This window comes from Pantherophis guttatus, chromosome 11 (genome assembly GCF_059756535.1).
Source record: "Pantherophis guttatus breed Tessera chromosome 11, ASM5975653v1, whole genome shotgun sequence".
NCBI classification, from domain to species: domain Eukaryota; kingdom Metazoa; phylum Chordata; class Lepidosauria; order Squamata; family Colubridae; genus Pantherophis; species Pantherophis guttatus.
Genome location: NC_142073.1, coordinates 10,620,143 through 10,645,463, shown reverse-complemented (window position 1 = coordinate 10,645,463; position 25,321 = coordinate 10,620,143). Strand labels below are relative to the sequence as shown.

At 43.0% G+C, this 25,321-nt stretch overlaps 1 protein-coding gene across 2 annotated transcripts; it reads right to left on the bottom strand.

The window, feature by feature from the left end:
• Positions 1-4,649: 4,649 nt before the first annotated feature.
• Positions 4,650-20,745, bottom strand: ZNF507 (zinc finger protein 507). Of its 2 annotated transcripts, none has more exons than XM_034425744.3 (8): positions 20,566-20,745; positions 18,175-18,414; positions 14,910-16,966; positions 12,486-12,591; positions 8,952-9,066; positions 7,963-8,067; positions 6,662-6,824; positions 4,650-5,725 (listed from the first exon to the last, which is right to left on the bottom strand). In XM_034425744.3, exons 3-7 carry the CDS (start codon positions 16,959-16,961, stop codon positions 6,662-6,664), a joined length of 2,541 nt encoding a protein of 846 aa, XP_034281635.2. In that variant the 5' UTR covers positions 16,962-16,966; positions 18,175-18,414; positions 20,566-20,745; the 3' UTR covers positions 4,650-5,725. The 2 variants fall into 2 exon arrangements, with proteins under 2 accessions (XP_034281635.2, XP_034281634.2); XM_034425743.3 differs by having other exon boundaries at positions 6,690-6,824.
• Positions 20,746-25,321: the final 4,576 nt, after the last annotated feature.

The window sequence follows — 25,321 nt, the reverse complement described above, 5'->3', positions numbered from 1 at the left end:
TCTAAGTAAGTAGAACCGTTGTAAGGAGGTGCAACTGGGCTCCAGATGCAGAACTAACGGATGGTGGATCCGGCTTCCTTTGTACTTTTAAATCTTCTGTGACCAATTCGTTTTTCTTTGTGGAATGCCTTTCGCGTTTCAAGAGCTGGAGAAGGTTTCCGTGTAAAACAAAGCAAAATCGCCATCTACTTTTGCACTTAGAGATTAATAAGATTGCCAGCTATATTATTATTATTATTTTAAAAGAAACCAACAGAAAAACGGGAGTTTCACTGCTTTGCTCCGTTTGCTTTCAAGTGGTTCATCTCACAGGAAATCAAGAGCATGCTACCGATGTAATCAACAAAGGAGTTTATTACCAAAATACAATTAGTCAATACATGACAAAACTTCTGTAAAAGTAAAATAAATTATTCTAACTGTTGTTCAGTATCTCGTAAGGTAGTCAAAGTAGCTCTATACAAAGCCTGCGTCCGTCGTTTCTAAACAAGACAATTCTAAAGAGTGTTTAAGGCATGCAGTTTAATGTGCGGATCTTACAAAATAAGCCATCCTATCAGTAAGATACAATAAGGGAGAGAGAGAAAGAAAAGAAAAAAAAAAAGAGAGAGAACAACAACAACAAGGTCTGTGATCTTCTACATGTCAGTTTTCTATACGTTTCTATACTTTGGCTATAAAAAGCAGTGCCATTGTATTACAATTCTTTTTCTTAAAAAAATATAAATGTATCCATGCTCATGAATATCAAATGCAAAAGTCTATTAAATATATTTTTAACATTACTTTGGAGCACCGACTGTACATTTTATTCATTTATTTAGTGATTAAATAAGAGCATTAAAGTTCAGAAACTGGGCAGTCGTTTCACTTGCCTCTCAAGGGAAAGACGCCGTGTGAAGCTGTAAAATAGCCTCTCTTGGCCAAGCTGTTAATGCCATACTTAATTGTGGAAGCAGGGCCTGTTAAGTATAATATTCTGTTTTCCAAGTAAGCTATTTAATGCAATCGTATGGAATGACCTCAGACTAAAGATTTTAGTCTGCTCAGACAGGAGAGCAAAGAGTGAATTGCACTGGTGCTTCTCGCATCCTAGACGTCTGGTTTACTTCTGCATCCACTAAGGTTCAAGCCATCTTTGCATAATATCTGCATATATCAAGATCAAACCATCTACAGGCTAACATTTCCTAGGGAAAAAAAATGCAAATCTTGGCTTGCTTTCTATGGGGGGTGGGGGGGTGGGGTGTTTATATGCACCTTACCTAAATACTACTTGTCGTGCACAAATATCCAGTGAGTGCAAATGTGATTTCAACCACTTTTCATATTTTTCTACTCTGTTCTTGGCAGAGTTTTACAACTGGGGGGTTCAGCTTGAAGCATGCTGAATTCTTTAGCATAGCATGTATTCAATACAGTACGTTGAATACAATGGGAGGCAATCACGGAATAAGGTGGCTATCACGGATAAACTCTGCTCCCTAAAAAGAGTATATAAAAACTGCAGCTTGAAGTATAAACGGGAAGTTTATCGATAAGAACTAGAAACTAAAGCCGACTTTTTAATTCAGAGCACTGAGTTCGGCTCCTACATAAATTAAAGCAAACAGTATAATTAGCTAGTCTAAACATCATTTTACCAATATCCAAAAACTGAAAAAGAAGACATGCTATATATCTGAAAAGTGCTTTTTGATAAAAAGGAAATTCATGACATCCAAATAAGGTACATCTCAACATTTTTCCCCCCTAAGGCAAGTAACATGATCAATAAACTCCTTTCAGGCTCAAGACTGAAGAATGTCAGTTTAAAATTGGTTGGCTTTTTGTGCAAAAGAAGGTAATGTCACTCTTTTAGTACTGACTAGTCACTTAATTTCTTATTTTAAAAATTCTCTTGTTTAACAGTGTGAGTTGAAGATTACATACAGAAAATACACTTATTTATTCCTTGTGCATTTTTAAAAAAAAAAAATTACATGCCTAAAAATTAATAGCTAACTTCAGGAGGAACTTCACTGCTGTTGTATACGGTAAGCGTATACTTTTACCATTTTCTTGTAGTGTGCTAAAGAGGCATGATCTATTATGAAGAATGAAAATAAACAAAGGACAGCTACCGTGGCTTGAAAGGGAAAATTAAAAATGAAATTTTAACCTGGGCAATTTTATAACAGAGCCTAACCAGGTTACAATAAAGAGATGGTTTATTCCAACAAAAGGGGATGAAATATTGATCTTTATTAGTATGAGTGCAGATGCTTAAAGGAGTACCCCCAAATTTCCTCTTTTGCAAACACATCAGAAATTCATGCTTGAGGATAAAATGTCAACAGAAAAATGAATACAAAGATAGGAGTCCAATATCTTAAAATCCGTTCTCACCAGTCTCATTTCCATTTTCTTGACTGGGAAAGTCAGTATCCTGAAATGGACACATGCCAGTGATGGGTTGCTACCGGTTCGCCCCGGATTGGGCGAATCGGTAGTGGCGGCGGCGAGAGACTCTGCTCACCCGCCTGGACGTCTCTGCTCATGCGCAGAAGTGGTGCGTGCGCACGCATGCCCACAAGCGAACCGGTAGCGATGGGATTTGAAACCCACTACTGACACATGCCCTCAGTTTCCCCTTAGATGAGGAATGTCTAACCTTGACAATTTTAAGACTTGTGGACTTCAACTCCCAGAATTCCTCAGCCAGTCAGCTGGGGAATTCTGGGAGCTGAAGTCCACAAGTCTTAAAGTTCCCAAGGTTGGACACCCCTGTCTTAGATGTTCTGTTACTTTAAAAAAAAAGTTTCTCCACCTCAGCAACTTTAGGGTGCATGGGCTTCATCTCCCAGAATCCCCCAAATTCTGGAAACTCAAATCCATGCATCTTACTGTTAATGTGGTTGAGAAAAGCTGCCTTAAAGGACACCCTGGAAACGACCACATTCTACATCCTATCTAACCGTAATCCTAACCTGACATATTCCTATAAATCAAAAATGGGTAACTTGTTTGGCGGTAGATGATTATAAAAGTAAAAGGTCGGGCAAAGGAAAAAGCTGTCATTTTCTTCTGATTTTTCTTTTTCTTTTGGCAAGAGTTACCAGGTAACTGTAGGCAGTAGGCTCTTCTCAAATTCCAGACTTGGCAAATTCAACTCCCAGAGTTCCTCAGCCAGCCATGGTGGCTGGGGAATTCTGGGTGTTGAAGTCCACAAGTCTTAAAAGTCGCGAAATCTGGGGTCCTCCCAGACTATTACAACACTCTCTTTTCATACAATTTAGAAAGAAACAACATGCAGTATTAAACAATGCAAAAAAGGAGGAATCCTACATTGGGTAATACAAAATGCTTTCAAAAACTATTCCCCATTCAGCATTTAAAGCTTGAAAAACTATTTACACAAAGTTTTCCATTTGCCTAACTTCACACTTCAGAAATATTTGGGGTGAGGGCAGGGAAGGAGACACCCAACTCAAGTAGCACCGTAAAAACTGTTGTGGTTTTAAACTCTGCTCAAATACAAATATAAATAGATCAATAAATAGACAAGAGGAAGGTATCTCGCCAAGTCTTGCAAAATAATTCAAAATTGCATATAAAGCCACTTGTAAGCATCCAGCTACTTGACTGAAAGGAAATGCAGTAGGCGCGACGTGAGCTGAGAGAGAACTGTTAAAAGGAAGCCTCCAACTGCATTTCATACAAAGAATAACATGGGTTTTGTAGTACTGAGAAGAGAGACTGTTAAGTAGCATGGAAATCACTGGCGGAGAAAGGAATCCATGGCATAAGACAGAGGTCTCCAAACTTGGCCATTTTCAAGATTTGTGGACTTCAACTCCCAGAATCCCCAGGCCAGCATGCATGGCTGGCTGAGGAATTCTGGAAGTTGTAGTCCCTATGATTTAAAGTTGGCAAGAAGGGAGACCTCTGGCATAAAGAGATTGTTAACACCTGCCAAATCCTAATGGTGTAACGTCACAAGGTTGTCAGAAAGAACAGCAGAGCTCAGCTAAGAACGCACAAAACCTTGTGATGCCTTTTACCTTTCTGAGGTCTTTTTTTCCCCCGGAGATGAGAAGGAATGAAATTAATCTTCCTTCTCATTTTGATGGAACAATCCCTCCGTCAGATTAAAAGCTGCCTGAGACTGGAAGGGACCTGTTCGTTTTCCGCAGGGTTTTTTTAATTGGAGTTGCAATGGACTTTTGTATAGAGATTTTGCAATGTTATTTGATGAGAGGGAGAGAGGCAGAGGCAGAGGCAGAGAGGGAGAGAGGGATAGATCGATCCCTTGGACTGCACTGCTTCGGAGTTGGATTAACAATTTATTTTATATCTTGTGGCCCTTCTAAAATGAGGCATGCTTAAGCACGCTGAAATGAAATACTAATAAATATCTGCTTAACCCAGAGGTCTCCTAACTCAGCAACCTTTAAGACTTGTGGACTTCAACTCCCATAATTCCTTGGCCATCATGGCTGGCTGGGGAATTCTGGGAGTTGAAGTCCACAAGACTTAAGAGTTACTGAGTTTGGAGACTCTTGGCTTAACCTATGTACAGGTAGAACGGAAAAAAAAATTGCTAAAGAGGGTCCAATGATATACTTGCTTTTCTATCGCATCAAAGAAAAGAATTAACCAGCCAAATATTTCTACCAAGAGGCAGAACTTGTTTTATGTCGCTTGACGTAGCAAGAGTTTTGCCTGGAAAACAATTGATCGGTTGCGTTGGGAAGCCGAAGAACTAACAAAGGCTTCCATCCTCAGAAATGGCTGCTTTATGGTCACATCAAGATGGTTTTCTTTAAAACTTACCTGAAGCAGATTTTATGCCCTCAGGATGCAATTTCTAGGTAGAAAGGTTAAATCCCTTTTTTGTTAATTCCTCATGGTGAATTCTCTATGCCACAATCATTTGGGTTAATAATAAGCATTAAAAATAGTTTTGTGGGTAGAAAGGTAACTTCTGGATTTTTTTTTTAAAACTATAAACAGCAGCATTATTCGTGTCAGGGTTTCTTCAAAAGCTTGTAAAATAATCCGCTCTTTTGCGGATAACAGAGGCTTCGGATGAAGGCAGGAACGAAGACTTGCTGAAGAAAAGCACTTTGAGCAAATAAATATGTACACATACATACATGCTTATTCCTAAATTCTTTGATTTAGCAAGTCTTGCAGGCAAAGTTGGAGATCCGGAGTGAAGGGAACTTTGTCGAGTTCAATGTATTTCCACGGGGGCAATTTGAAGACGCCTGGACGTCAACTCCCAGAAATCCCCAGCCAGCATTGGCTGATCGACTGAATTCTGGGAGTTGGAAGTCCACACATCTTCCGAGTTGCCAAGGTGGAGAAACATTGGATTTAGTTTACACTTTGAGTTGCTGCGTGGTCCTTGTTGAGAATGATGTTGATGATTTCCCCTTCGTGGTCTTTCATGTGGTCCAACAAATTCTCCTTGCTGGTGGACTCAAATCCACAGATACAACAGCAGAAGAGCAGGACACAGTATTCTGAGCCCAGGTAGGGGAGGCCTGCGGGCTTCTCTGAACTGCTTGAGGTATTGGTTGTAGGAGTTTGATCCTGATGGTGGTCAGACGTCATTATTTTGTTTGCCGTCGGCTTAGGAGAGTTTGAAAAAGACAAGCCTTCGGAGCTACTGGCAAAAGGAACGGCATCACCTTCCAGAGTTTTTGTTACTTTCTTCCCAGTAAGATGACCCAGTAGCCTACAAGACAAAGGGGGAAAAGTTGTTTATTTTTAATTCATGAAACACTCAAAAGAGATGCGAAGATTGTCCGATACTAGAGACTGAAAAAATGACCTGTAAGTTATATTCTGCATTTCCTCAAAAGAGCTGCAAACTGTTATTAAATATCATCTTGTTTTTTAAAGAGAAGTTTGGGATAAGGAGAGTTGTCTCAAACAGCCAGATGGGTGGCATATACTGTATTTTTAGGAGTATAAGGCGCACTGGAGTATAAGACTCAGCTTAGTTTTTTGGGAGGAAAATAGGAAAAAAAAAATCTGCCTAGCAGGTATTCATCTGGCTAGCGTCCTTAGTCTGGTCAGCTTCAGCACATTAGTTTGCTGTTTTTTTTTATCCCCTGCTTGGGGATTAAAAAACAGCTTCTAAGGCACATCTGAGAGGAAGCAGCAATGAGAAAAGCAGGCAAAGCACCGGGAGATCGCTTCACTTGGCTAGCGCCTAGTTAGGGCTGAAAAAAAGCTTCTAAAGAACAGCTGAAGATCGCTGCCCTCGGCTAGCGCCTAGTTAGGGCTGAAAAAAAGCTTCTAAAGAACAGCTGAAGATCGCTGCACTCGCTAGCGCCTCCTTAAAGCACAGCAGAGAGTCGAGTTAGCGCCTTGTTAGGGCTGAAAAAAAGCTTTGAAAAAGCTACATTTGGAGTGTAAGACGCACCCAAATTTTCAGCCTCTTTTAGGGGGGGAAAAGGTGCGTCTTATACTCCGAAAAATATGGTAAATTTCAAAAATAAATAAAGTAAAAAATAAAATAAGGGGCCAGGGAGCAAATGGTGAATCCATTTTCACTATCCATCCATCCCTCCATCCCTTATTTTTGATTACATTCCTTCTCTCAACCCAGGGGATTGAAAGGGTGATCTTGTCATCGTGGTTTTAGATCGAGTCTGGTGTCACAAACCTAAACGGGGACTGCCGATCGCACACACCTGCCGCTTTGTGAAATGGCATCGTTAATAGCTTTATTCACTTGTTCATAATTATAGTTTTCATCACTTGCATGTTTCCACATATGAGACTTAAGGGAAGGAGGGTGGCTGCATACATATCCGCAGAGAGAACATCTGAAATAACAGCAACGGGATGCAAAAGTTATTACAAGTGTAAACACACACTACAGCAAAGCATCATTATCAGATCAATACTCTATTTTTCATTTAAACCTGGCTTATCTGGAATTACAGTTTAAGTAACATTTTAAAGAACTTCTACTAGGGCACCTTCCATAACTGTCTCAGGGCAAATATATAGTCCAATCTAAGGTTATAGATTATCTAGTAAAATGGACTTTTAAGTATGCAGAAATTGTAGGGGGATATTCCATATTCTCAGGAACTGAGAATATGAATTTTCAAAAGCAACAGATCATATCTAGATCAAGGAGCCTGGTTTAGCTCAACAGACAGAAGCATTGTAATTTAACACCAGCTGTCTAGCAATTAACGTAAGATCGAATCTCGCCAGGCTCAAGGTTGACTCAGCCTTCCATCCTTTCTAAGGTAGGTAAATTGAGGACCCAGTTTGTGGGGGCAATAAGATGACTTTGTATAAAATATACAAAAGTATGAAGGCTATTGCTTAATGCACTGTAAGCCATCCTGAGTCTCCGGAGAAGGGCGGCATATAAATCAAATTAAAAAAAAAAAAATCCACTACCAAAGGCTAAATCTGGCTGAACTGGAGAAAAGTCTCTTCCTCTAAGGTTATTTTCCTTTCTGTGCCTTCAAATTAGATTTGTTCCCTGGCCATTCACAGGAGTGGTATGTCCTTACCTCCTTCTTCCTAGGGTTTTGAGAGAGGGATTGGCCTAAAAATCACCCAGCTGACTAAGGCAGACTAAAACTCCCACTTTCTAGACCAGTGGTCACCAACTGGTAGTCCATGGACAATCTCCAGAATGTATTCCGGAGCTCAACAGATGATGCGCAGTGCATTTTCTTCATCGGTCGGTGGCTACAGGTCTATTCAAATAAATCTAAGAGTCATGTTCAGCTCAAGAATCCTTCTTATTAGAGCTTATCCATGGCCTGAAAGTTTTCTTAATGTTTGGGTTGCTGACGGCAACTCAAAGACTGCAAAAAGTAGACAGGCCAAGCAATAAGAACAGATCCAAAGAAACCTTGAGAATTGTAACCTTGTTATTTAGCCACACAACAAGGTTGCTGTTGGAGCTACTGTCCCGGTGGGCTATTCGTTACTTACTTGAACTGCTCCATTAACTGCACTGCCTGATGCTCTTGTGGATGGCGTCTCATGTGACACTTCAAGCTATTCATACTTGTGGTGGCGAAGTCACAGACACGGCATCTGAACAAAAACAAAGAAAGGGTTGATTCCAGCTGTCTTGTGTCCCTCCCCTTGGCATTTTAATGCCCCAAAGTTAAAAATAAAGTTAAAAAATGTTTTGGAAAATTAGCAACGCTTCCAGGTTTGATCACTTGCAATCCAATAGTCACATATGGCCTTCCTTTAGTTCCAAACTCACTTTCTGCAAGGATAGAAAGAAAATTCTGGTTGGGGAATTCTGGAAGTGATGGTCGGCAAAAGGCTGGTCAAGTTTATTAAGAGGCGGCTGCCATTAAGATTGCAGAAATCACGAGTCAAAAGTCCTTTCCAGATGTTGGCCACCTATTCGAGCAAGGAAGCAGAGAGAGAGATGCCTGCCAAACTCTGAAAACCCCACAGCCTTTGCAAAAATGATCACTAAATTGTTTAATTTTGACAAGATGGGGAAATATATGGACCGTAGCCCTGTATTTCTATTTCAACTCTTGCATTCCTTTAGAATGCAATCTCCAAAATGTTCCTCAGTGGTGACTTTGGCTTGACAAACCTCAGCTGACTGTTTTCAAGCTCTCTCTGATATATTTTAAATGGAATATTCTTAAATGTTCATGTGTATTTTGAAAATGGGCTCTCTAAAAAGCTGGGCTTAATCCACTTGATTTTAATAATTTAGCGGGTAAAATTTAGGTTTGAATTCTGCCAAGGAAAACAGATTATATCTACGGCAAGCAGATGGGGGGATTCTAAGTATGTTGCAAGAACAAATCCCTGATCATTTTATGCCCTTCTTCAAAATCAGAATATTTCAAATTGCCCGCAGGTTGCTGCTGCAAGGGAACATATTAAGAAACAAACGAAACAAAACCGGCTTAAATTCCCTGGATATAAAAATACAGTGTCTTCACCTGTATGGCTTATCCGAGTTGTGAATCCGTCTGTGATTCCTCACTCCAACGTACGTTGTGCTTGTGTAATCGCAAATGTCGCAACGGTAAAGTTTCTGGACCGAAATCTTGTCCCCTGTAATAAGAACACCAGAAGACATTTGTTCTCCTTCAACACTGGTTTCTACCAAGCTTAATTGAGACTCAACTTAGAACTAAAGAGAAATTTCCTGACAGTGAGAACAATTCATCAGTGGAAAAACTTGCCTCCAGAAGTTGCGAATGCTCCAACACTGGAAGTTTTTAAGAAGATGTTGGATAACCACTTGTCTGAAGTGATGTAGGGTTTCCTGCCTGAGCAATGGGTTGGACTAGACCACCTCCAAGGTCCCTTCCAACTCTTGTTATTCTCAATTCTAATTAGATGCCTGTGAAAACCCTCTAAGCTGCAAATAAAATACAGGAAAGGACATGATGCAGCATAACCCACTGACAGTGGAAGATAAACTGAGCTATGCTGATGACCAGCTTATTTATTAGATGCATATGCTGCCTATCTTGCTATTGAGATAAAACTCTGGGTGGCCTTGATGACCGTATCCTCTTCACCCTTTCCAACCACATAAATTGTCAGCTTTCATGCCACGACTTTTAAGGGATGCTGCCTTTCAATGAGCGCGGTGGCGCAGTGGTTAGAATGCAGTAGTGCAGGCTCCTTCTGCTGACTGCCTGCAATTTGGCAGTTCAAATCTCACCAGGCTCAAGATTGACTCAGCCTTCCATCCTTCCGAGGTGGGTCAAATGAAGACCCAGATTGTTGGGGGCAAGAGGCTGATTCTGTAAACGGCTTAGAGAGGGCTGTAAAGCGGTATATAAATCTAAGTACTGCTGCTGTCTTGAATCACCTGCTGCTCATACTCCAGCGGTTCAAAGCCCTCTCCTTAGATGTTTCTAGATCCCAGTACCATTTCTGTATTGCTGCGATCAAAACTAGACACATCTTGCTCTGTCATTTGTGTAACAGTCACCCTTTGTGTAATCGGAGGGTAGGATGTATCGATGAAATATACACACACCCATTTGCACTATTCAGGTGACCCTGGAGGCACAGATTAAACCTCCAAGTGGCCTCAACGACTCTCAGAGAGAGTGCTAACGACCAGAAGACTGCAAGGAATACCAATCCTTCCATTCTCCACCAGTCAGTTGGAACGGAAGAAGCTTTCGGAATGAATGTAATATTTTGCTTCTATCCAAGTATTTGTTATCTTAGCTTCTAACAGTACCTCATTATAAACCTCTAACACTGACAGGCTTAATGTGTCCTGTAAATGTTTATAAACCTCCGCAGGCAATCCATCTGGTCCTGGGGATGTGTTATTCTTTTGTCTTTGTACGGCCTCTGTTAGTTCCATCATCGTTATTCTTTCATTCAACATAGCTTTCACGTTTTTAGACCCTTTTGGTAGGCTAGCTTTTTCTAAGTATTGCTTTATCTTTTCCTCAGAATTTTTTTCTTGATCGTATGGTTTCCCATAAAACTTCCCATAAAAAATAATTCCCTGAATTATTTTCTTTTTAGTCTCGTTTGGAGAACTGGCAAATACCACTCTGGCTGGCCCCAGAGTGGGGTGGGAATGGAGATTTTGCAATATCCTTCCCCCAGGAGTGGGGAGGGAATGGGGATTTTGCAGCATCCTTCCCCTGGAGTGGGATGGGAATGGAGATTTTGCAGTATCCTTCCCCTGCCATGCCCATCAAGTCACACCACGTCTACCACGCCCACAGACCTGGTAGTAAAAAAAAAATAAGATTTCACCACTGCTCCTACTGCTGCTTACTTGTGCCTGACATTGGTGTCTGTAGTCACTTAAACCCAATATTGTCCACTACAAAACTCAGATTTAATTTGTTCATCTGACAAAGTACTACACTCCCATTCCTTTTTAACTAAATGATTTAGTTGAGCTGGTGGGTTTGGGGCCTGGTTTAATGCATATATGTTTTGAAAAGAGAAGAAGATGTAGCAATCTTGGTTTAGCTGTGGGTCTTTTTCTATAGCGACCCCAGATTTTCCCCCCTCCACCCCAGGCGCTGGGGATCCCTTTAATGTTTATAAGTGCAGCCATGATGAACAGGAACACTGATGTTTTTCTAAGCAGGGAAGGCATGTTCCTGCTCAAGCAATTGACACGCAAGCAGATGCTGTGCCATAAACTTCATTTTTTTTTTTATAGAGGCAGCATCTGTTTGACAAGAGGGTTTCCTTCCTGCAATTGTATCTTAATTTGATTGCAAAGGGCTTGCAAAATGCTTTGGAAAGCTAGCATTCTCATTTAATGAATACAATTAAAAAGGAAATGGTTAAGCAAAGGCAGGCTTCTGACACGAGGTTTTCAAATAAAAAAAGTACTTTAGGATACTAGACCAGGCAGGAACCCCCCCCCCTTTTTTTAAAGCTATGAGCAATCAAGAAAAAATGCAGACAAACATTAATCTCTGCATCCAGATGAAGGAATAAAAAAAAGAATCCCCCACTCTGTGTTGCACCCTCAAATAATTCATAATTAAGGTAAAAGTTCCCCTCGCACATATGTGCTAGTTGTTCCCGACTCTAGGGGGCAGTACTCATCTCCGTTTCTAAGCCGAAGAGCCAGCGCTGTCCGAAGACGTCTCCGTGGTCATGTGGCCGGCATGACTCAACGCCAAAGGCGCACGGAACGCTGTTCCCTTCCCACCAAAGGTGGTCCCTATTTTTCTACTTGCATTTTTTATGTGCTTTCGAACTGCTAGGTTGGCAGAAGCTGGGACAAGTAACAGGAGCTCACCCTGTTATGCGGCTCTAGGGATTCGAACCGCTGAACTGCCGACCTTTCGATTGACAAGCTCAGCGTCTTAGCCACTGAGTCACCGCGTCCCTGTAATTCATCATTATTCAGTGACAAAATGAGGATAGCTGAGAAACATTCCCTTCTCTCAATTCTCCAAGGAATCTTTTCCCCCAAGATATCAGATTCTATTTGCAACTGGGGAAATTAAAGGATGAATTTACAATGGCCGTCTTGCAAACTGGCACCCTTTAGAACAGGGGGTCTCCGAGCTTGGCCACTTCATGATTGGTGGACTTCAACTCCCAGAATTCCCCAGCCAGCATGGGAGTTGAAGGGGAGTTCATGCTGGGGAGTTGAAGTCCACCAGTCTTAAAAGTGGCCAAGTTTGAAGACCCCTGCGCTTTAGACCAATGTTTCTCAAACTCAGCAAACTTTAAAACTTGTGGAACGCTGGGAGTTAAGACTTGTGGAATGCTGGGAGTTGAAGTCCACAGCTCTTAAAAGTCACTGAGATGGAGAAACACCGCTCCAAATTTACCAGGTTATAACTCCTGAAACTGCCAGTCAGCAGAGCCAATGGATGAGTAGTGTAGCATTTTGCAGGGTACCAAGAGAAAGAGAGAAGGTGCATCCTGGCCATTCTCACAATCACCCAGGCGAGTGCCATGGTGTGCAAGAGGAACCCAATCCAATCCACAAAACTAGCCAATGAGATAGACAGTACCAACTCTTTCATCTGCTTCGCTGCAAGCCATTAAGCCGTCAAACGTTGGGGTGGCATATGTATCTGGGAGGCAGTGCTGCTCTCTTTCGTGACTGCGCAGCTGACTCTGGAACACAAAACAGTCGCATAAACGTTAAAACGGTGTTATTAATCCCTAACCCCAAACTCGGTTGGGCATTCTTTTATGCCATAAGCATTATTGACAAGAGGATGATGGTGCAGGACTCAAAGCCACCATTTAACAGCAGTTTGATAACTAAACCCACATGGGTTGGATGTTTCCATCTTGCTAGATTGTCAGTCATAGTTTAAAAATCAAAACAGCTTAGTTCAAACAGCACAAGGTGCCAATCAGTGGTGGGTTGCTCCCGGTTCGCAAGAACTGGTAGTAAAAAATTGAGAACCGGAGAACTGGTAATAACATTGGCTGGCCACGCCCCTGAACCGGTCCCTGGCCTGGTCGCCACTCGCTTACCCCGCCCACCTCATCAGAGGCTTTTCTTTTTTACTTTTAAAAGCATTTTAAGAAAAAAATGCTTTTAAAAGTAAAAAAAAAAAAAAGTTGGCCATGCCCACCCAGTTACATTACCCCCCACCAAGCCATGCCCACAAAATAAGCATGCTCATAGAACCGGTAGTAAAAATTTTTAGAACCCACCCCTAGTGCCAATGTGTAAACTCGGTCAATACTTAACCCTGGTGAAGAGAATGTGGGGGAAGTTACTGCATATAGTAAGATGGGTTATAGGAAATCCTACGAGATAACTGGAGAAAAAAAATCAATCTAAATCAGTATTTTTCATATTCCAGAAGTCCCCAACCAACATGCCAGATCTCAGCCTGGCATGTTGACTTCACAAGTTCAGAATTCTGGGAGTTGGAAGTCCGCACATTTTTGAAGTTGTCAAATTTGGAAAATACTGATCTAAACAAACTACATTTGCTTGACTGGTGTGTTTGGGAACTTAAAACAATGATGTTGTATTCATAAAACAAAAGACACCAATCTTACGATGGCAGCCGAATAGAAAACTAATAAACGCATCAATTCTTAGACAATCTGAAAAAAGTTTGTTTGCAATACTGCTTGCCACCACTCCATTGCTTTGCCAAGCTACACTAGAAAGAAACATCCCATGATGAATCATTGCAGGGTTCATTAGTCTAATAAAGAGAAGAACTAGGGTATGGTGTGATAGCAGTCTTCTAATACTTAAGGGGCTTCCACAGAGAAGAGGGGAGGTGGGGGGGGTCAACCTATTCTCCAAAGCATCTGAAGGCAGGACAAGAAGCAATGGATGGAAGCTCATCAGAGGGAGATCCAATCTGGAACTAAGGAGAAATTTCCTGACAGTGACAACGATGACATTCCACTGACAGCGAGTCAATGGAATAGCCTGCCTCCAAGAGCCTTGGTAGTACAGTGGTCTAAGGCACCGTTATTAAGCTGGTTATTAAGACCAGCTGCCTGCAATTACTGCAGGTTCGAATCTCGCCAAGCCTCAAGGTTGACTCAGCCTTCCATCCTTTCTAAGGTAGGTGAAATGAGGACCCAGTTTGTGGGGGCAATAAGCTGACTTTGTATAAATATACGAAAGGATGAAGGCTATTGCTTAACGCATTGTAAGCCGCCCTGAGTCTCCAGAGAAGGGCGGCATATAAATCAAATTAAAAAAAAAAAAAAGTTGTGGGTGCTTCATCACTGGAGGTTTTCAAGAAGAGAGTGGACAACCAGATATAGGGCAGTAGTGGCTAACCTTTTTGCTGTAGCGTGCCAAAAGCGGGGGGGGGGAGTGCGCGGGAGGGGGGTCACCCACACACGTGCCCACACCCATAATTTAATGCGCCCCACCCCTCGTGTATGTGCGTGCTCCCCCCCGCGCTCCCCCCGCTTTTGGCACATGATGGCATGGTGGGCCCGGTAGGCCTGTTTCTCGCCCTCCCCAGGCTCCAGAGGCTTCCTTGGAGCCTGGGGAGAACGAAAACGGCCTTCCCCACTCCCCCGGAGGCTGGAAACAGCCCGTTTGCCGACTTCCGGTGGGCCCGGAAGGCCCGAAAATCAGCTGCCTAGCAGACACATGCGCGCTGGAGCTGAGCTAGGGCAACACTCTCATGCCCACAGATATGGCTCCGTGTGCCACCTGTGGCACACATGCCATAGGTTCGCCGTCATGGATATAGAGTCTCCAGTGGAACAGTGGGTTGGGCTAGAAGGCCTCCAAGGCTCCTTCTAATCCTGTTATTCTATGGTCTTATGTTTTGCACCACAACTCTGAGAGGTCCCCAAAAGCAGGACCACAATTAGAAACCACAGCGGTGGATTGTATAAAACGAGCAGAGGACACCAACTTGCCACCCCACCAAGTCACTTAATTCTAAGCACCCAACCTGGCATTTAATTATCGCAAAGCACAGCGGGTTCACCTTGTAATGAAAGGATTCCTCACACTGCTTACACTGGTACATTCGGGTTTTGCAATGGTTGATCATGTGACTTTCTAAATCCTTGCTGTGGTCGGCGACGTGCTCACAAATCGGACACTGATAAGGCTGCCTCTGCCGATGTACCCGCAAATGTTGCTTGATGTACCCTTTGTTGCCGCTGCTGTAGTGGCACAAGCGACACCGGAAGGGCCGTTCCGCGTCGGGGATGTATTCCACCAGACTGCTCCCCAACACGCCGGCATCCCCTGAAGGTTGGCACTGAACGTTATCTTGCAGCTCCTTCAAAATGTCATCGTCGGAGGCATTTTGGTCTGTCCTCTCTTTCAATTTCTCAATCACGGTCAACAACGACATGCTGATGCCCATTTTAATGGGGCCTTCGGGAAGCTCCGGTTTATCCTTCTGCAGTTCCACAAAAGCTCGTTCCTCTTGGTTCAGGCTAGTCAGTTCCTCCGTCTTCAGGGAGGCGATCCGTTTAGAATGGCCTAAATAGCCACCGTCGGGAGGCCTCTGCCCAGCCTCCGAACTTAAAGGATTTACATCGGCGAAAGCCCGGAAACTGGATCGGGCAAGCTCCGCGGCTCGGATTGGCATAGTAACCAGGGCTTCGGCAGCTAGCGAGTGCAGCCTCAAAGACTCTGAATTGGTTCTCCTCCGGGCAGGTGGAGCATTTTCATCGGCTGTTTTAGCCCGGCTGGGATTCATGTTATCTTCGGCCTTTTCCGTGCTGCTCCACCCAATGATAACTTCTTCGATTTCAATCGAATTCTTATCCATGTGATAAACGTCATCCGACACATCCCGTCCAGCCGGAGGGTGTTCAGGGGCGGCGTCCACGGAGTAATGCAAGACATTATCCATGACTTCATTCTGCAAGACAGGCTCTCCGGCGCCGGGCAGGCGTTCCACAATGACGTTAACGTGCCCCTTTTTGTTCGGGCTGCAGTGAATGATTTTCTGGGCCGAAGAAAGCAAGCTGTCAGCCCCCAAATGATCTGGGTCGAGATCTTCACGCGACGTGTTCTCCTCTAATAATTTGTCTGCAGGGGAAAGCGCAGCTGGCTGGCTGAGGGCCGATTCTTCTTTGACAGGTTCTTCAGTTTTGAAAGCCATCGGCTCGGGGCTGCAAATGCGAAGTTGTACAGGCTGGTTGTTGCAGAGTCCCGCTTCATTATTGTCTAGGGACAGGACGAGGGTATCCAACGTGGCAGAATCCGACAAGGCGACTTGCTCTTTTTCTTCCTCGAATATGGGATACGAGCAATTCACCTCGCCTGCGTGCTTCCAAGCGTGCGTTTTCAACATTCGCTGTTGTCCGCACGTATAACTGCAAATCAAGCATCGGTACATGCCGTATTGCTCGTAAGTGTACCATTTCCGCCTCCCCTTCTCAGGCCCTTGGGGAGGCTGCATCTCGTGATCGGTGCCGATGATGACTTTTTCTACCGGCCCAGGCAAAGCGGTACCGGATACGCCAATGCAATGCTCTTCCTTCAACAGGGCATGGATTTTGCTGCTGTTCTCGGGGTGACTTCGAATGTGACTTTCAAAATCTTCTACGCTCCGGGTGGTGAAACTGCAAACCGAGCACATGAGCATGACTTCGTTCTGCTGGCCGTGTTGCTTGATGTGCTCCTGTAAGAGAGGAAGAGTGGGCGACACGGACTTGCAGAGGCTACACTCGTAGCAGAGGACCTTCCGTTTGCTCTGAGGAGGATCGTCCATCGTGTAATAGTCTTCTATATTGATGGTGCCCAGTGCAGGCAATTCCAGGGCTTTGGATGGGACCTCTGGAAGGCTGGGGGTGTCGGGGTACAAACGTTTCTTCCCAATTAAAACACATTTCTGCGACTTTTCGCTTTCAACGATTTTGCTGAGCTTTTGAATGACCTGGATGAGGGGATCGGGTTTACACTTTAGCGGGTCATTGGCGTTCTCTGCCGATGAGCTTACGATGGCTTCGGAAATCAGGACAGCTTCCTGTTCCCTCAGATTTGAGATTAGGGCAATGATGTTACTGCCTTCTTCCATAATACCTAAAACGGCAATAAACAAACAAATAAATTCATGCTTGGGCTACAGATGGAAACTTCCAGCTTGTAAAGTACAGAGAAGAAAAAGATTTATATTTTGGGGCTGTAAATATGTCTTTTTTCATTTTACTAGCTATGATAGGGGTCCACAACCTCTGGTCCATGGAATGGCATCTGGCCATCAGAAACCAGGCCGTGCAAATAAGCGAAGCCCCATCCACGGATGCAGGCAGTATGCAAAACTATGCTGCTTCTGGTCCATGATGCCCAAAAGGTTGGTGGCTATTGATATATGAGATGGTCTCTTTCATCATGAGTAACTTGAAGTACTGTATTTTTCTGAGTATAAGGCGCACCTTTTTCCCCCAAAAAAGAAGGTGAAAATCTGGGTGCGTCTTATACTCTGAATGTAGGCCCACCCAGCTTCTCAGAGGTTTCAGAGGCTGATAAAAGCATCAGAAACAAAGCTTCAGAAAAGAAACCCCCAAACAGAGCTTCAGAGGCTTTTATTCTAAATCTCTGTTTCAGAGGCAGGAAAAAGTTTTTTCTGAAACAGAGTTTCAGAAGTTTCAGCAGCAGAAAAAAAGGCAAAAAAAAAAAAAAAAAAAAAAAAGCAAGGCACAGAGCTCACAACCAAGGAACCTATTGCTAAAATTCACCTCTGGGAATAGCTGACTGGAGGTATTCCGGGAGGCAGATCCACCTGCCAATCAGCTTTTTTATTATTTTCCTCCCCAAAAACAAAGGTGCGTCTTATACTCTGAAAAATACAGTTATGTGCAATTAGCTACAAGAACAGGACACTTCTTTAATTAAGAAATGAACTTTCACATGTGATGCTGGAGAAAACTCCTGCATATTCTTTGGACAGCAGAGAGGACTGTACCGGAGCACATAACCCCAGACATTATCACTAGCAGGCAAAATCACAAAGCTGTATCTTACTTACTTTGGCCATGGCATGTGGGAGAATTCACTGGAGAAAGCAATTGCGTTTGGAAGAGTTAGCAGTAAAAGGAAAGCAGGCCACCAAAGAACAGGGTGGCTGGACCCTAATAAAGCAGAACCAACCAACCAGAACACAGAAAAACTCAAAAGAAATAGTGCAAGATCCGAAGATGTGGAGAGACCTGGCCCAAAGAATCACCAAGACTTGGACATGACTGAATGGACATCTTCATCATCAATCATCTTTCACATGATGGACTTACCAGGTTCTTCCCAGTCTAACAGGTGGTGTAAAAGGGAAAGGGTTTGGAGGCAATTTTTCGTCTTGCCAGCCCAAACACTCTTCTTAGCTGCTCTTCTGCTCTATTATTACAGGTGATGATTGCTGATGTTCCCATGTGCCAGGGCAAAGCATCGTTCATCAGAACAACTGTCAGTTGAGCCCTTGCATCTTCCATATGAATTCTCTCCTCATGCTAACTGAAAACATTCATGGCAGTAATCTGAAGACAAAAAAGATAGCTGATTAAGTAACTCTTTAGAGTAGAAGAAAGAAATTCACGTTTTCTACAGCATCGTGCAACGTTATTTTATTCTGGAAATAAAAACGTTATCAATTAAAGACTGCCGAGTGTAGAAAGCCCATTATTATATTAGTTTTCAAATCGGTCTTGATTCTTGGCAACCGTCTGGATGAGATCCTGCCTTTTTGCTGGCAACATTTTCAGAGATGGCTTTGACAGCCAGTATCTTCTTCCAATAGCTGAAAGTGACTAGCCCAAGGTCATCCAGCTGGTTTTGAGCCTAAAGCAGAACTAGAAATGTCCTGGTTTGGGTGCTTTTAACTACCACACCAAACTGGTTCACAAAGCCTTTCATAATTTAGGGCAAATTACCTTCAGGGCCTTCAACCACGATAGAAAGCTTTGCACTCCAAAACTGAGCATTTTGAATTAGTTTGGAAAGCAATCAGTAAGCAACAAGCTGTTTAAACTCTAACAATATCATTATCCATGCCATCATTCTTGGCCAGCTGCAATTTATAGATTGTCTTCAACTTAGATAGGTACCATAACATGATGGTGTCTATATTGGACCAGGAGTTGGAGTTCCCTTTCAAATAGTCACTAGGGGACTTGGAGAAGTCACTTTCTCTCAGCCCAACCTACCTCACAGGAAAATAGGTAGAGGGAATACTGTGTCTATTGCCTTGAGCTACTAAATCAAATCAATAACATTTTGATTAATATAGTGAAAGATTCTAGTAATACTGCACTTCAAACAACTTAGGTGGATTGGAATTTGGCAGTGATGACTTCCTACGTCAGAAAATTACAAAATAAAATAAAAATCTGGACCAAACAGTGGAGAATCCCAGGTTTCCAATTCCTTCACTGGCATTTTATAGCCTGAGAAATCTAAATCTAACTAGCTACATTCATACTAGTCTTTTATATATGACCATTCCATTGAGGCTAAACGGTGGGATAATTTCGCAGGATTTTAAAATCAGTGCTTTTGCTTTCAAGGCAGAAAAGGACAGGGGAGGACGAGTATAGGACGTACGCAAATGTATGAGAAAGCTGAAGCCAGATAAAAATCTTTTTAGGAAACTACAAAAACTGGCTCCGAGGGAAGGTTCAAACACAGACTTTGAAGCAGTAGCCTTTAATTTTTTTTTTTTTTTTTTAATACGGAGCACCAATTTAATTCAAGATCTTTTATTAGCCTGGCAATATCACCGGCTCACACACATCAAACCAATTTGGGAAGACCTTTGTAGAAAGAAAAAAAAAAACATACCATAAAACAAAGCAAAACCTCGAAGGTCGGATGCAAGCAAAGGAATGGGGGAGGAAAAAAAAAGAACAGAATCTTCACAACTGACCATGAAGGAAGGAAGTTTGACAGGCTCCACCAGTCTCTACCCCTCTACCTCCACCCCCAGAGCCCTGACACCTCCAGACGGATTTAAGACTACAAATCCAAACCTCCCCAGCCAAGAGCTTCTTATTGGTTGGGAATCCCAAGAACTGTAATCTCAGGCCTCTGGAGGCAGCAGGTGGTATTGAGTGCATAGGTCGTTCGGTTCAAATCCATAGGTGGGGGGGGGAGGGAAATTGTATTATTACACCCATTAAGTGGGTGTAAATTGTACACCCACTTAATGCGGGCGGAGAAAACTCGTGGAATGATGAAGGGAAAACCCATCAGAGACCCCATTATTCCTCCCCCCCCCACACCTCCTCAGCCCACGGGGGTCCCGTCTGTTCCCACGACGCCCTTACCCGCCACAGGAGTGAATCTACCCCTTTTTTGGGTCTCTGCCCCGCAGCCAGAACCAACCTCCGGGGTTCACCCCACCCATTCCCGCGGGGGAAACACGCCACGCTCGGTTTGAGGCGTGAAAGCCCCCCCCACCCCCACCCCACCAACCGCCGGTCTCTCCCTCAAAACGGCAACCCTTTCACCTGAGGGGAAGAGCCGTTTTCTAGGGACCCCCCCCCCACCGCTCTCCCCCCTCCCCCAACGCCTCTCTCTCTCTCCCCCCCCCCCGCTTCCCCCCCTTATCCGGGGGCTCGCTGGCCTCCCCTTCCCCAAAGACGGCTCCCCTTCCCTTCCCTTCCCTCCCCTCCTTTTCTTCCTTTCCCTACCCCGGCTCTCCCTCCTTCTTCTCTGCGGTAGCCACTCCGCTTCAAAATGGCGACGATGGAAAGGCGGTCACGTGAGGCCGCGGGGCCAGGTCAGGTGACCGGGAAGTGAAAGTTCCGTCTCTGACTTTCTCTTTTGCCACCTCCTCCTTCCCACTCGCCACCCCGCTCACCTGTTACCATAGAGACCGGAAGGCGCGCGAGGCCGGCCGAGCGGGATGCGCATGCGTGCGCTCTCTCTCTCTCTCTCTCTCTCTCTCTCTCTCTCAACCCCCCCCCCCCTCTCTCTTGCTTTCTGTCTGATGTTGGTATCTAACATGGAAGAAATTCTCAAGAATGTATGGAGGCACTTTGAATGTTGGGAATGTAAATAAGAGATCTTATCATTTATGGTGGGCCTGTGACAATGAAATATTGGAGCAGGATTCACATCTTCATACAGAAGATTCTTAAAGAGAATACAAAGATAAAACCAGAAAGTTTTCTTTTAGTGTTTCTCAACCTTGGAAGCTTGAAGATGGGTGGACTAAAACTCCCAGAATCCCCCCAGCCAGCACTGCTGGCTGGGGGATTCTGGGAGTTGAAGTCCACCCATCTTCAAGCTTCCAAGGTTGAGAAACACTCCCTTTAATTCTTCTCTTATTCCTATTCCTATTCCTATTCCTATTCCTATTCCTATTCCTATTCCTATTCCTATTCCTATTCTATTCTCTGCCCAGAGTCACTTGTTGAGATGGGCGGACGTATCAGTTGAATAAATCAATACATAAAATAAATAAATCAATCCCCTTTTAAGCTACCATTTCCAGGCCCTAGAGAGGTGACCCTCAGTTTAGCAGCCTGCAGGCGTGGGGCTGCAATGGTTATTGTTATATTTTTGCTTTGCCTCTCTCACTGTGTGCGTATAGAATAGTTATAGATTTATGTATCTTTGTGTGTGTCTGCATGTACATATACCAAGATATATATGTGTGTGTGTATGTGCATATACCTATACAGTATATGAAATTCAAGGAAGCGAATGCATCTCATACCGTGGAGTTCTTGGGGTTCTCATGACTTCGGTTGTTGGCTTGCAGATGTTTCATTACCCACCTCGGTAACATCATTGGTGCAACTAGTGCGCTGCTTTCTAGACTGAAGCTACACGGCCCTGCTTTAACAAGAAGGCAGTGCACTGATGATGTTACCAAACTGGGTAATGAAATGTCTGAGGCCAACAGCCAAGGTCAGAGAGCACCAAGCACTCCACCGTTCAACCCTGAACTATGGAGACTCTCTTCTGGTGGAAAAACACTGTGTACTCCTGCCTCCTGTGATCCCTACAACAGCCTTGTCAAGTGGGCTGGGTTGAGAGAGAGAGAGAGAGGGACTGGCTGAGGTGACCTTCATGCCTAAGGCAGGCCTAGAAATCACAGTCTTCCCAGATTATTCTCAAACTTCACTCTGCATCCAACTAGTGCAAAGGAAGAAGACGTAACACCAGTTCAGCTGTATGCATGTCTTTTCCCCTTCATCTTATGGGATAAAGATTTCTTCGCTCGTAATTATTTTACAAACACTTCAACTTAGCTACCAAAGGGAAGGTCTTTTACATTCCCTCCTCTCTCCCCATAATCAACATAGCTTCAGTTTTCACTTTTTATACTGAGCTACCATTGCTGATGGAAACAATTCTGAGCTATAAGTCAATTTATGTTGTTGTTAGTCGCGAAGTCGTGTCCGACCCATCGCGACCCCATGGACAACGTTCCTCCAGGCCTTCCTGTCCTCTACCATCCCCCGGAGTCCATTTAAGCTCATGCCGACTGCTTCAGTGACTCCATCCAGCCACCTCATTCTCTGTTGTCCCCTTCTTCCTTTGCCCTCAATCTTTCCCAGCATTAGGCTCTTCTCCTGTGAGTCCTTCCTTCTCATTAGGCCAACGTATTTGAGTTTCATTTATGTAACAACAACAATTTATGTAACAACAAATACCTTAGGTTCATAAACAGCAATATCAATCTAACTGTTCACAAAGCATTCTTTGAAGGCATTAAAAAAGAGTAGATGATGTAATTATTTTTAAAAAATGCTGTTACTTACGTTTTAATTTTTTTTTGAAAGAATGGGCTCTCAGGAGGAACATGCTCGTAAATCTTTCTGTGAGCTCTCAAATGCATTAAAAAGTCCTCTGGAATTGTTGACCTCACGGTGGTCAAGCCTTCTACTTATTCTTTGTAGCTCGGGTTCAAAATATTTTTCAATGATTAAAAAGTATGGGGTGTCTTGGTGTTATTGATGAGATAAGTCGTAGTGAATTCCTCAAGAAGCACAAAGGATGTAATATATTTTATGTAGCGTTTGGGTTGTAAATTTTCCCCAGCCTACACATTTTCTGTAGTAGGGATGTGAGTGCATTGGAATCTCCTCAGCCTTTTAATCACAGGCTCTTTATTTTAAATTGAACATCTAATTGGCATCCCAACAATCATAAATTTGTTTCCTGGCATATTACATAGCATGCTGCAGTGCAGTGGCCATAATTGAGTTCTTGATACTAGGATGTTTGAAACACTTCCAAAACCATGGCTTATCTGGTATTTAGACAATCAGGCCCATCAGATAAAGGCTGAATGCCGTGCATACAACTGAACTGGTGTAATGCAGGTAGTGCTTGACTTATGACCACAACTGAACCCAAAATTCCATTGCTAAACAGAACTTGAGTTTTGCTCCATTTTACAAACTTTCTTCCCACTGTAGCGTAGTGTAGCGTAGCGTAGCATAGCATAGCATAGCATAGCATAGCATAGCATAGCATAGCATAGCATAGCATAGCATAGCATAGCATAGAATTCTTTATTGGCCAAGTGTGATTGGAGACACAAGGAATTTGTCTTAGCTGCATATGCTCTCAAGTGTACATAAAAATACATTTGTCAAGAATCATAAGATACAACACTTAATGATAGTCATAGGATACTAAATAAGCAATCAAATCATATTAGGAAACTAAATAAAACAATAAAAATCATAACGATACAAGCAACAAGGTTATAATAATAAGTGGGAAGAGATAGGTAATAGGAAGGATGAGAAGAATAATAGTAATACAGTCTTAGTAAATAGTTTGACAGTGTTGTGGGAATTAGTTGTTTAGCAGAGTGATGGCATTTGGGAAAAAACTCCTTGTGTCTAGTTGTTCTGGTGTGCAATGCTCTATATAATGTCGTTTTGAGGGTAGAAGTTGAAACCAACAGTCTTAGGTTTAATTTCCTAGAATTTATTGCAATTCACTACACGTCTCTGACTGATTTAAAAAAAAAATCTTATCTCATTTTTGGGGGTTAATTTAGATATACTTTCCTCTTGCTGTCTTAACTGCTAGAATCCATTCTCCAGCAGTCAGGACTGTGCTCTGTATAAAATAAGGCCGTCTTTTTTGAGCAGACACGCTGAATCACTTTGAGATTTTATAAGGCGACATATTTTCACAAGGCCTCTCTCCATGTACACACTTGATCGTGTCACTAAAACGAGCTGGATAGAAGCGAGTGAAAATAAAGCGTGACACTTTTCTTCCGAGACCTTGAGGTGGCAGCAACACTACGTTTAACTCCTGTCATACGTTTGGAGTGAGAGGTTATGTGTGCCTGTGTTTTTAAAAAGCAGTAAATCAAAACAACCCTATTTGTTATCGTTTTATAGCTTGCTCTTTTAAGTCAGTAAAAACTTGTCACGAATGTCATTTGCATTGTACGTAATTTTTACTAGTTTATCAGATATGTTTTAAAAGCACGTTGAAGTGGGCTGAATGTAGAAATAAGCCATAAATGATGGCAGAGCTGGGAACGTGTCAAACGTTATAGTAAAACAAAAAGGGCCTTTTGGAAAAACATGGCTCTAAAAGAGTGTTTCCAAAGGATTTGATATCGCATCAAATGCAATCCCTTTTGTCTTGACTAACTATGCTTAATCTTTTCTTGAAGACGTTCAGCGATGGAGCACCCAGAACTCTTGAGAGGCAAGCGTTCCACTGATTTAATTGTTCACTATCAGGAAATTTCTCTTGAATTCTAGGTTGGATCCCTCTTTAACAATCTTCCTTCCACCTGTTGCTTCTTGTCCTGCCTTCAGATGTTTTAGAATAGAATAGAATAGAGTAGAGTAGAGTAGAGTAGAGTAGAGTAGAGTAGAGTAGAGTAGAGTAGAATAGAATAGAATAGAATAGAATAGAATAGAATAGAATAGAATAGAATAGAATAGAATAGAATTTTTATTGTCCAAGTGTGATTGGACACACAAGGAATTTGTCTTGGTGCATACGCTCTCAGTGTACAAAAAAGGAAAAGATACTTTCATCAAGAATCATAAGGTACAACACTTAATGATAGTCATAGAGTACAAATAAGCAATCAGGAAACAATATCAATATAAATTGTAAGGATACCAGCAAAAAAATTACAGTCATACAGTCATAAGTGGGAAGAGATGGGTGGTGGGAACGATGAGAAGATTAATAGTAGTGCAGACTTAGTGAATAGTTTGACAGTGTTGAGGGAATTATTTGTTTAGCAGAGCGATGGCGTTTGGGAAAAACCGGTTCTTGTGTCTAGTTGTTCTGGTGTGCAGTGCTCTATAGCGTCGTTTTGAGGGTAGGAGTTGAAACAGTTTATGTCCAGGATGTGAGGGGTCTGTAAATATTTTCACAGCCCTCTAGAGCAGTGGTCCCCAACCTTTTTATCGCCGCGGCCCGCTGAGCGCGCGCAGGGGTGGG

Excerpts from the sequence above, each read along its gene's own strand:
- ZNF507 (XM_034425743.3), bottom strand. The coding sequence starts at position 16,961 with ATGGAAGAAGGCAGTAACATCATTGCCCTAATCTCAAATCTGAGGGAA. Across the intron at positions 12,592-14,909 it reads AGGAATCCTTTCATTACAAG|AGTCAGCTGCGCAGTCACGA; the intron begins GTGAACCCGCTG and ends TTTGTGTTCCAG. Across the intron at positions 6,825-7,962 it reads CAGTTAATGGAGCAGTTCAA|ATGTTCTCTCTGCGGATATG; the intron begins GTAAGTAACGAA and ends CTGTTATTTCAG.